This window comes from Thamnophis elegans, chromosome 10 (genome assembly GCF_009769535.1).
Source record: "Thamnophis elegans isolate rThaEle1 chromosome 10, rThaEle1.pri, whole genome shotgun sequence".
Lineage (NCBI taxonomy): Eukaryota > Metazoa > Chordata > Lepidosauria > Squamata > Colubridae > Thamnophis > Thamnophis elegans.
In genome coordinates, this window is record NC_045550.1 from 38,187,787 (window position 1) to 38,200,409 (window position 12,623).

The 12,623-nt window shown below is 33.6% G+C and overlaps 1 protein-coding gene across 1 annotated transcript; it reads right to left on the reverse strand.

Moving 5' to 3' along the window:
* Window positions 1-5,468: 5,468 nt before the first annotated feature.
* Window positions 5,469-12,211, reverse strand: SCG2 (secretogranin II). The gene is given in 3 exon segments (XM_032225827.1): window positions 5,469-6,874; window positions 6,877-7,874; window positions 12,147-12,211. Coding segments are annotated over 2 exon segments (1,803 nt in total). The 5' UTR covers window positions 7,861-7,874; window positions 12,147-12,211; the 3' UTR covers window positions 5,469-6,055.
* Window positions 12,212-12,623: the final 412 nt, after the last annotated feature.

A 12,623-nucleotide genomic window follows, 5' to 3' on the forward strand; every position in this document is an offset into this window, starting at 1 on the left:
CGCTCCTTAACAAAATAATTTTTTTTTTGGAAACAGAGGGGAGCGAGAGCGCTGTTTATTTGTTTATTTATAATGGCACCCAGGTCAAAATCGAAGCGTTTCTCTACGAATGTGCTTAAAGAATCTACGAATGATCTAAAGAATCTACTATGAAATCGCTGCCCTTGTCTCCTACGCCCTCTACTGGAGAATTCTTAACACAGGAATTTTTTTTTCACATGCTTAATGATTTTAAACAGGAAATTAAAGAATTTGTATTGGAACTATATGGTAATTTAAAGTCTAAAATTGCCCAAATGAAGGCGAATACGTTTGTAGCCGTGTCTGCCCTGACAGATTATACCGCTGAAATGGAGAATAAATTGGAAAGTTTGGAGGAGGCTAATTCTAATTTGACTACTAATATCCAAACATTACAACAAAAAATTAGAGATACTCAAGAACAGCTCGTTATGATAAATTTTAACAAGAAGGCATTTGCAATAAGAGTCAGAGGATTGCGCGAAAAGGAGCGAGAGAATCTGAAACAGACCTTTGTTGAGGCCTTCAGCCATGCGGTGGGAAGCCCGGGACTTAATTTTGATTGGCAGATCCGGAAAATCTATCCCAGAACTCGATGGTAGCGGAACAGCGACAGCTCCCGAGGGACATAATTATATATTTCTCCACAAAAAATCCAGAAATGCGATCATGCAAAAGTTTTACAATAACAGGCTGCGAGTCGATGGGCAGGATCTGATTGTCTTCAAAGAATACCATCCCAGATGTTAAAAGCAAGAAGAGACTATACTTTTTTAACTAAAGAGCTTATAAACCACCAGATTCAATAGATGGGAAGCCCCCGGCATTACGGTCACATTTGAGAATCAAAGATTTCGTCTCAATTCTGTTTCGGAGGCTCGAGATTTCTACTATAAGACTTTGAAGGCGGGACTTCCTGATTCACTTGGAAAAGAGGAGAGACAAGCCGAAGGAGAAGGCAAGCAGCAGACCACATGGCTGCAAGATGGAGGGGGTAGCTCTCCCTCTCTTGGAGAAGCAGAAGAGCGGATCGAGGATTTAGACATTCCAAAATATTCGCCAAAGTTTTGGATTGAATGGGGGTTTGCGACCTCTCTCCGGTAGAAAAAGTGGAGCTGGATATTGGTGGTGTGATATTGGGACTGAATTATGTGGATGCTGAATGTATACTTCACGGGACTTGTATGTCTGAACTTTAATTTAAACTGTCCAGGACTCTAAAGTGAAGAGAGTGGAGATGGTAACTTTACTGAACTTTAGTTGGGGAGGAGGGAGCCGGGTAACGTGGGATAGGTGGAGGGGGAGCGAAAGCCTGATCAGAGTATTTCGAGTTAAAAGGTAAACTGACCTCTGTGTGAATTATTGTATGAAAATAAGGATAAGAAAGATTATTTGGAGGGACTATGGGAAATAGTGGTAAACATCAGAGAAGCAAGGTATGAGAGTAAAATGCATGCGGAATGATTTATGTTGTTTAAATGCAAGGGACGAGGGTAAAATGCATGCGAAATGATTTACGTTGTTTAAATCCTATTAGAAGGGAAAGCTTGATGAGATCATTTTAAAATAGAAGGCAAATTGATTCTTGTGTAAAGTATATGTGGAATGATCCATGCTGCTTAATTCTTATTAGAAGGGAAAGTTTGGTGAGATTATCTTGAGCTAGATTGTATACCGATGTCTGCATAAACTTGTATAAATTTTTATTTGAATATAAGGTTAGCTTGATGAGAGTATTTTAAGATAGAATACAAACTGATTCTTGTGTAAAGTATTATTTGAATATGTGGAATGATCCACGCTGCTTAAATCTTACTAGAAGGGAAAGCTTGGTGAGATTATTTTGAGCTAGATCGTAAACTGATGTCTGCATAAATTTGTATAAATTTTTATTTGAATATAAGGTTAAGGAAGATGAACTGGAGAGTCTATAGGAGGTTGGGGTAAATAACAAAGAAGCAAGAGACGAGAATAGAATACATATAGAATGATTTATACTGTCTAAACATAAATAAAGATGGGGGGCTGAGCTTAATACAAAGAGTTCTTTTTTTCTTTTTTTCTTTTTTTTTTTTTCTTTTCTTTTTCTTTTTATAATTTGTAATTTCTTTTTTATCTATTTTTTTTATATATATTACTTTTATTTGAATTCATACGATCATAAGATATTTTAGAAGGGGTTTAACAGAGGGCAGTGCCAGGTGTGGGCCCTGGGAAGTCGGGGGGACTAGGGATGGGGATTTATGGGGGTGGGTGGGTGGGTGCTCATATAGTTTCAATAAGAAGAAGAATGCACTTGTATACGGTTGTTCTTTCTTTTTTTTCTTTTCTTTCTTTATATTTTTTTCCTTGGTTTATTTCATTTTTTATTTCTTTATTTTTATCATATTATAGCTCAATAAGAGTTGAATAAAGGAACACACCAAGGGGAGAGGTAGAGGGAAAGAAGAGGGAGGTAAGGAAGGAGTAAGGGGAATGTAAGGAGGGCGTAAGGGGAATGCTAGGAGGAAGGGGAGAAAGGAAGGTTTGAGGGGAAAGGGAAGTAGGGAAGGGGAGTGTTAGAGGGAGGAAAGGAAAGTTGGAGGGGAAAGATGGGGTGTATGGAGGATGGAAGTGTCAGGTGGGGTTGTGAATGATGATGAGTTGTGTTTTCTTTTTTATTTTATTTTATTTCTTTTCTTATAGCAAATATCCAGTATATAAGTGACTGTAAAATGGAATCTGAAAATGATAAAATATATATTAAAAAAAAAAAAAAGACTTCCAGTGTTGGGGCATTTACACCTTCTGGAGGCAAGCCGTTCCACTGAGATGCCATCCATCAGATTCATAGTAATGAGAACTTCAGCTGATCTCTATGAAGACTACAAAAAGATAAACAGTATTGCACTACACATTGGAGCAGCTTGGCTCATTACCCAAGCTAGAAATCACAGTGAGATGAGATAAATGCTCATGAGATTTAATTTAAATTTAATCACATTGTATGTTGTTTGGGTTTAGCTTTAAGTTTCTCAATATGTTTCTATTTTAGGTAAGATACTAGACTGGCTGGGTAATTATATAAATGGCTGGCTTTAATCAGGTACTGTATACTGCATTTCCTCTGACTGTTACTTACAACTCTTCATGCTACCTTTAAAAATTGCAATGGATAATCAGGATTAGAGATAAGTGTTATTTTAGTCCTATTTCTTTCTTAAAGAGTCATTATTGTATGGAGGGTTTTAACTCAGACTACCCATTACTTGAATTGCTAAACATGTTTTGTTTTCTTGAAATACAACTATGTGAGGGAGAGAAAATAGCAATAGCAATAGCACTTAGATTTATATACTGCTTCATAGTATTTTATAGCCCTCTCTAAGTGATTTATAGAGTCAACATATTACCCCAAAAATCTGGGCACTCATTTTAATGGTCTGGAAAGATGGAAGGCTAGTCACTCAGGATTGAGCCACTCAGGATCGAACTGTTGACAGTCATCAGAATTAGTCTGCAATAATGTATTCCAACCATTGTATCACCATGTGTCTTAATGCTTATGATAAGCATTGATGCTAATGATAGCATCCCTCTCCCACCCATTTCCACTAGGTACATTATAAGGCAGCATATTTAACCACAGGTAACGTTGGAGAAAAATATAGGTAGAAAAATTTGTAGTGCAGCAACTATTGAGAAACCAAACATGGCCAAATGTATTTTTGGCTTTTCAGAAATTTCTGAACTATAAGAATCTCTTTATTATTAACCATTCTGGCTAGAGATTCTAAAGAATAACTGGACAAAAGCCCTAGATTAAAAAGCCCTGGGTTAAAAATCTCTTTCCCAACTCCAGTTCTTCCTTCCTGAAATGACAATACAGTTTTTCTGAAAAAATTAACAGTCCAGCCACAATATAGTAATTTAAATACAAACCTGTTATGCCTTGGCAATACAAGGTACAGTATTTGAAATCTAGAGGCTGGTGGTGGAGGGAATGGAGCTTTTGCAATTGTGGTCAGCTCCATTCTGAGAGTAGACTGAGAGCATAAGTAGTTCTGATATACAGTATTTCAACTAGGTGTCACACCCATAATGCTCAATAAAATACTGCCAGAAAATTGTGGAAGCTGGAGTCAGTAGAGAGAAACAAATGGAGAAAGGCTGGCAGAGAATATGGTATATTAAAGTCACACACTAGAATTGTTTTCTTCTATATCTTCCTTGTGTAAAATACCTTGTCCTCAATTCACTAGAGCAAACCAAGGATGGTATAGTAATAAAAGACATGAACATCCTCAGCTCTATTTTATGAACCTCATCCATAAACGATGCAGAAATAAATGTATACACTTGGCATGACATTTTATCCTTAATTCCCTACCCTGAATTTCCTATCAAAGACTAATAGAGTTTGTGGGTTGATTTGTTTTGCAGTGCCAACAAAGGATTGATGAGAGTTGATTTTATACTTAAAATAAAGTATTCTAAAAGCCTCTAAAATTGACTAAAATCCCATCAAATATATCAGCCTAATTTTAATTTCTCCCTGGGTAATCAATAAACAAAACAGAAGAAATCTCCTTTGCTCTGCCATTTAATGCTAATTGATATATTGCTATCCAGTTTGCCTAATCTAAGTTGTTGACTATTGCATCTTTTGTGTCTTTTGGATGGTGAACAATGAAACTTAAATAATAGATGACTAATTTTAATTTTCAAATTACAAAAAGAATGAAAAAATTAGTTTGGTTCTACCTCAGTGTATTATTTATAATTAATCAAGGATGTCAATTTAATTCATAGTCTTCAACTATCTTCCCTTGATACAATATTTACAAATGAGTTTTAGAGTTGATATTTTACTTCACACAACATTATAATATTATGGAAACAGAAAGAGAGGCTTAAAGATGAATTATGGATTTTTCTTTCTTCAGTTAGTTATCCTCAGATAAATGTTTCTACCAACTACTCTTAATGTATAAAACATAGTGTTCTATTGGTAATGTATTGAGAGCTGATTTTGAAAAAGTGACATTATTAAATGGTGTAGTTGTTTGCGATCACTGGAATAAATTTAAGTTATCCTCAGATAAAATGTTTCTACCAACTACTCTTAATGTATAACATAGTGTTCTATTGGTAATGTATTTGAGAGCTGATTTTGAAAAAGTGACATTATTAAATGGTGTAGTTGTTTGCGATCACTGGAAAATTAAAATGATTATTCTTTAAAGCACAATTATTTTACCTAAGCTAACCTTGTAAACAAACAGTTTAATTCAGGCAAAACAAAACACAGTCTATTGTCCAGAAATAATATTTATTCATTGACCTTAAAACACAGAATAGAAAAAGCTTTGTAAATAAAACTATATATATACTGTATATATTATATGTATATGAATGCTTTATTTTATTTGGTACTTCACAAAAAAACACTACAGACAATAACAAAATATTTCAATTCATTTAAAAAACCCCTATTTTGTTGGCCAATCTGCTTTGATCAAGATGTCTCAAGATTTACTGTTTGACAGTTTTTATTTCATAAACTTGTTTCTTAAAAAAATTGAAGAAATTTGTTATTTGATCAAGATTTCAAACATTTAGAGATACTCACAAACCACAGAACAGCTCATAGGAGTTTATACAGACTGTTCAGTGCCAAATCATCCATCATGGTGACCAATTGAGACACAAAACCAAACTACTTTTGCACCTGAAGGAGTCATCTGGGCACAATCATTTTCACAAGCAATATAGAGCATTTTCTGGGAGCTCACAGATCTCACCTGTGGAAGCTCCTGCAATTGCTGATGTTCAAAACCACATGCAGAGACTACAGGAGCAGCTATCATTGAGGCCCATAAGCTCTTCTTTCATACAAGTAATATTACTCATGAAAAGGGAAGTGCCAGAATTCTTGTGGGCAAAAAGCAGCTAGGTATAATGCCTGAACATGCCTCAAATTCTTAAAAAAAAGTAAATCACAACTGAATTGGGGTATAATTTAATCCAACGAGGAGAAATAATATTTAAACAACTACATGTTTTCCATTGCCCTTTTGGTAATGTGTTCTCTCCCCTTTTCAGACTTTTCCTGGTTTAGATATTCCAGAACTTTTGCTAGCATCTCTTCATCCATATATGGCCTGTTCTGGGTGTCATCATTCTCTTTAGCCATTGGCAGCCTTTTGCTGAATAAAGTGAATTTATCTGGTTCATGACTTCCTATTTGGTCTAGATGGTCATGTTCAGATGAAACTGCGAGTGGAATTTCTTTCTTCAGACCTGCATTGATAACTTCAGGATACTTTGTCAATATCTTGACTAAATAGTCTGACAACTCTTCTTCTTTTCCATTCAATGATTCTTGTTTCAGTTGCCTTTCTAAACGGTTAAGCCAGGCCACTTTGGACAGTATCTTTTGATCAGATCTTGCAGGCAGGTACCATTTTGGCAATCCATTTTCTTGATTTATTTGATGTCCAGGATAAGGAGGTTTTTGATTGCCAACATTTTCCATCCCTAAAAGATTTATAATGTCTTCAACATTCAGGTTTTCTGGCAGATTATCTGGGAGAACATTAAATCTTTGCTTTTGATAACCATGTAAGGAGTCCATCTTATTTTTGAATAAGTCTGACTTTTCTAAATTAATTTCAGGAATTTCATCAATATCTTCAATCAGTTCAGGTTCTTGTTCCTTTTCATTCTGATGTGTATCTCCGGATTTCAACATTTCAATTAAATCCTCAGGTGGGATCTGTAAATTTCTTGAGATTTCTATCAACTGATAAACTGCTTGAGGATCAAGCTGTTTTTCAAAGTATTTGACCGCCCTTTTGTCTTCATTTTGGTTGATTCCCATATATTCCCTCCTGGCCTATTTATCATCTTTTTCAAATAATAATCCATCAACTGTGAAACATCTTCCAGGACTTGATTTTTATTCTCTTTTTTCAAGTCATCTTCCAGGATACCTGCTCTCTTTATGTCATCATTTATCTCTTCATTTTTCTCAATTTCTTCTTTACTATCTCTTATTTCTTCTTGAGTTTGACTTTCCACTTTTTCTTCTATTGGGTTCCAGTCCTCTCCTCCAACCACATCTTCATAAGCAATGTTATTTCCTTTAAAAGCATCATCTTCCTCATCAGCATATAGCTTTTGTTCCTCATTAAACCTTTCTTTGTTCAGATTATGAGGTGCCATCATTTTCCCCAGCTCCTGAAATACAGATTCTAAAGTGGCGAGACTTTGGGGTGTGTACTGTTCTTCCACTATTTCATTTGTTCTTTTGTAAGGACTATCTCTTGAATTATCTTCAATGTAGGTATGTGGCACCTTAAATTTTTTATGTGTTGGGGCAGGCCAAGTACGATCATCATAATCATCCATTATTCCATCCAGAAAGATATTGTCTGAATTCAGGGGATTAAGTTTATTTTCTTTTGAGACAACTTTTGATTCTTTCTCTCTTTGTCTTAGGGTTTCCAACATTGTCTTAACCCACTGGGAATCATCTTCCGGGAAAGTCTCCCTTTGGTTGTCGGATAAATAGCGTTGGTTTTTGCTTTCTTTTGACTGTAGAACAAATGGAGCATTTTGAAAGGAATTATAATCTGGACTTTCTATATTGCTGGTTTGTTTTCTTAGATTTTCTATGTATTCCAGAGCTTTGATCATATCTGGGCTTGGAAGCCTTTGCAGGTTTTTCATTACATAGTCTGGATCATTTTGAATGTTTTGAAAACGTTGAAATGAAGCGGCATTGGCATAAGAGATCATCAGAAAACCTTGGACAAGAGGCAAAAGTATTCCAAGGCAGGAGATTTTATCAGCCATATTTGAAATGTTTCCTTAAAATAAAAGGAAAAAATGAAAATTAATACAGAAATGTACATTTTAAATATCTTATATAGTCAAATATGGACGGCAATCATAGTTCTAGACTAAAGTAATTTATAAGTTACTTCAAGTTGAATTATATTTATTTATTAAGTTAGGTTCTGAGATCAGAAAAATGAAATTGAATTACCAATAGTTTATACAAATAGTTACAACTAGCTATATTTGCATATAGCTATATAGAAGCTATTCCTTGTAATTTAGTATAATGCATAAAAGACCAGGTCCACAATTGAAGGTCTAATTATTTATTGCTAAATAGCCTATGCACACAAATATTTTCAACTAATGGTTACCTCCTGCTTGGTGTTAGATAAGGATCTATAGAATTCAAGGGGACTTTGACTTAGTCTGTTTGTGTCTATGTAGGGATTCTAGGCTAATCCCTTTTTTAATTCCACCCCAGGTTCTGCTACTCCTACAAATTGTTCTGTTTCCCTTATTGTTTGACAGTCTTAGATATTTGAATAAATAATCATGAAGCCTATCTCTAATTTTTAAATTATACTTTATGTGGTACAGCTCTTATTTATTAAACAATACTATTTTTTTTAGACAGATCCTTAAATTCATTATATTATGTATTGCTATAAACTTAATACATCTAAATTTTGAACAAAACATTTTCAAAATCTAAAATTAGTTACCAAAATGATTCAGGAGTCATCAAGGTATCTGTGAACATTTGCCTTAATGTTTCCCAGGCTTTCTGCGCCCCCTGACCTTTTACTTTTTTTAACTTTTAGTTGAAAAAAGGAAGCTGACACTTTGCTAAATTCAGAATCAGTCACCATCATTATTTTTAATTCCAATAATTTTTCTGGGCCCCAATGGGTGCCATAATTTGATGAGTGGTTACATTCCACTGCTTGCCTAAAAGTCTACTTACTAGCCTAGAAAAGGGACAAACTAAGTCAGAGTAGTAAGCTCCCCTTGCATTTTGGGGGGGCGGGGCTGAAGGATATGGCAAGATTCTGATAAACTTGTAATTTCTAACTGATTATGTCCTTCCATAACATTTGTTTCCTTTAAATGAAGAAGCCCAGCCCTTCAAACAGCCAGTTTGTGGGAGTATTCATAGCAAATTCTCAAAATTCCAAATGTGCCCACTAATCCAAAATGGTTGGCATCAATCAATAAAAATAAGTCTATTGTGATCACTCTGTAAATAATAAAATAATAAGCTCAGACTTATTAATAAAGTAAAGTCATATAATTGGAGCAGTTGATAAGTAGTGTTAGTAAAAAACACAATGAATACAACAAATGGGAATAAATATTTTATGGAAAATAAATCTTTGTCTCTGTCACTAAATATTTATACCATACTCCCAAGTGCAAAATTAAAACAATCTTGATAGTCAAGCCAGCTTTTTCCCTTGACAAAGAATATAGAATTTAATTGCTAGTCTGGATTATGTTTTTATAATGTTTATTACAGCCAGATTTATATAGTGCATAAACTAAGAAAACAAGGTAAATGCTTAATCAAAATAAAAATGTCCATACAATAATATATGAAATATTGACAAATGTAGGTTTTCCTACCTACAGTTTCACAGAACATCTCAGTTTATTGATTTACTTATTCCAAAACATTGCACTCAGAAAATAGAACTAAAAGTAAAAAATAAGCAGACCTTAAAAAAAATAAAGACCTAGACTTTTAAGATAATTTATTTTGAAATATATTTTATTGTTTTATTTTAACAGAAGAACACTTTTCAAAGAAAGATTAGCAAATATCAGTCAGACTGAGAGGCTATATGCACTTCCCTAATATTTCACCATATATATGCTCTTAATGAAAAAATATTTTTGTCTCAAATGCATTTAAGTAAGCCTAGAATTCTATTAAGACAGAAATTCTGAATAGAACACTAAAACCTTCTGGCTTAAACAAACCATTTACTAGACTGTGGCCATTTGCATTGGTAAATAAGTATTTCATATTTATGTTAATAGGATTATGTTAATAGTGGGAATTATTTTTTTAAGGATCCTGTTCACAAAAAGAATAGTACACAATTCACGTGGGATTTAACCATTCTAATTATAACATGATTGATCCAATATATTTGCTTATTCAGAGTTACAAATGTTACCTCTCTAGCATTTGGCTGTATCATCTATGGGTAGACGCAGAATAGTGGGTTAAGCATTATATATTATTTTTGTAGAAATGGAATCTTTCCTCCTCTTTTATTATAATCTTTCCTCCTCTTTTATGCACACACACACACACACATGCACACACACGATCATCTTTTTAAAAAACATTTTTGATTATTGGACTAAAAGGACAGAATTCCTGTTTATTTAAATCTTGCTGAAAGAAATTCAAAGATTTTAGACAGAAATTGCAATAAGCAGACCAGAGAAAAATCAAATCCAGAATAGACATACAATAGTATGTGCTTGATTCAACTTTTTTCCAGTCTATTCATTTTTCCTCATCCATTTTACACTTTAAAATATCCTGTTGATATAATAGTAGTTCATGAGGTGGTGGAAAAAAATTCAGTAATGCTAGTTTATCTTACTCTGTTGTAAGTAAACACACATATACCACATAAGGCTAATTATGCCATTCAAGCAAAATAGACTTGGTTTGCAGCACAGCATGACATGATTTTACATATTGAGCTAATTAAAATACTATAATAGAATTGCTTTACTTTTCTCCAACAATGTTCCAAGTAAGAATTTAGATTAATAAAAATACTAGTTAATTATCTGTTAATTCTCAAGACTCTATTCAATATCCTTTCAAAATAGGAGAGAGTTTCTTTCTTTGTCAAGATCTTTAAAAGAGAATAGTTGTTCTTACTTTACAATAAATATTGCAGTCCGAATGCTTGAATGGCTTTAGTCAAATAGTTTTTAAATTCTAATGACCCATGAAAGCCTGTGGAATAAATGTAAATGAGATAGCAGAGTAAAGCAAATAAAGAAAGACAAAATGTGAATTATTGTATGGGATCCAATTTTAATGCTAGTTAATTATGGAGAAATCAATAGGACTTAAGTGATATACTTAAACCCTTGTGATTTTAGTGAAGCTGTATGGATTTCACTATAGTTGACTGGAATATTACCAAGTTAATAGCACCATTTTAAAATTATTGAACTGATTGCTAGTTGCTTTGGATTGTTTCTATACATTTTAAGCAAAACTCTTGTTTTTATTCTGTACTCTGGCAGTCACTCTGAACTACAATTGTGCTTAGTAATGAAGATTTATTGCAAGGTAAAATAATGTTAAGTTCCAGACATGAACAATGAGCAAAATGCATCAAAATTTTATAGTATTTAAAATAGCTTTCTTTTATCTTATTGTATGCTTCAGTTGGTATATTTTTATGCTAAAAGTGCCATCTTTTAATTAAATGGATACATATAAAAAGAAAATATTTAAGGACTTTCCATCCTCCCCAATAGTAGCTGTATTATTTTCTACTTTACTACATGTGAAAGCACAATGAATTCCAAATTCAATTCCAGTATCTCCAAATAACTGCTTATTTAAAAAATCCTCTAGTTTCCTTTACTTCTGTATAGACATGAATAATATCCTTGAATAGAATGGTAAAACTCTTAATATGGTCAATGTACTGAGGCTTTTAGGTTTTAATATATTCAATAGAATTACTCTTTTCTGAATATTCAGTAGGAATTATGCAGAGATCCAGTATACCTATTTTATCCATAAAGACAGACATTTAACCATAAATTTATAAATTTTACTTTTATCCAACTTAGACTATTAGAAATCTTATCTTATGTGGAAAAACAAAGTGTTAGGACTATTATGTTTTAAAATATAGTGACTTATTTATGAGATTTAGTTGCACTAACACTGACTAAAAATCAAGCTTTATAAATACACGTTTCTGAATTAAACTATTAAAAATGCTCAAATATTGTTTCCTATTCAAGAGTTTTTAATAACTCTCAGGTATAATTATCAACACTATTATTGGTCTGGTTCTTATTAGTTTTGATATATGGTTAAATCACAAAGTATGAAAAATAATTTAACATCTACATACAACCCTGTTTCTGTGCTACTAACTGAAGTGCATCAGGTTTCAATTTCATACGTTTTCTGACTAGGTAATTGCTGCTTCTAGCTTATTCTGTTGGAAAGCTGCCTACAGAGAACATATAGATTGACTCTTTCATTTGATTTGTAGATTAAAAGAGAAAGCATACATTCTTACCTGTGTCTGAGGCAATCTAAAGCATGATATTGACTATATCCATTCGCTCCGAGTTTACAGACTGTTTTCAGCACCAGGAGAGCTCCCTCTGCTTATAGTGTACATCACCTGACTCTTACTGACAGACTGACGTCACCCCAACCGGTTGGGGAAAAAACAAAAAACGACTTTCCTTTTGAGAAAGAACAGTACAGAAAAAGCGTCGTTTGGCTTCACTATTTGAAGGGAGGAAAGAAAAGATTTCCTTTGTATGTTTACGCCACCTGTCTTCCTCTAGGGAAAACTGCATTCTTCTTTGCAATTAAGCAGCCCCTGAAAACCTTTTAAAAATGAGGAGTCTGGTCAGCAATTTATATATTTCCCTGTCGCCTATTCCTTAACAGGAACCTGCAGGAATTAAGGTTGATATGGACCTCCTGAGAACAGAGAGGGATTTACAGGAAACTGGCAAGAATTCCGGATTCCCAAATATTTAAA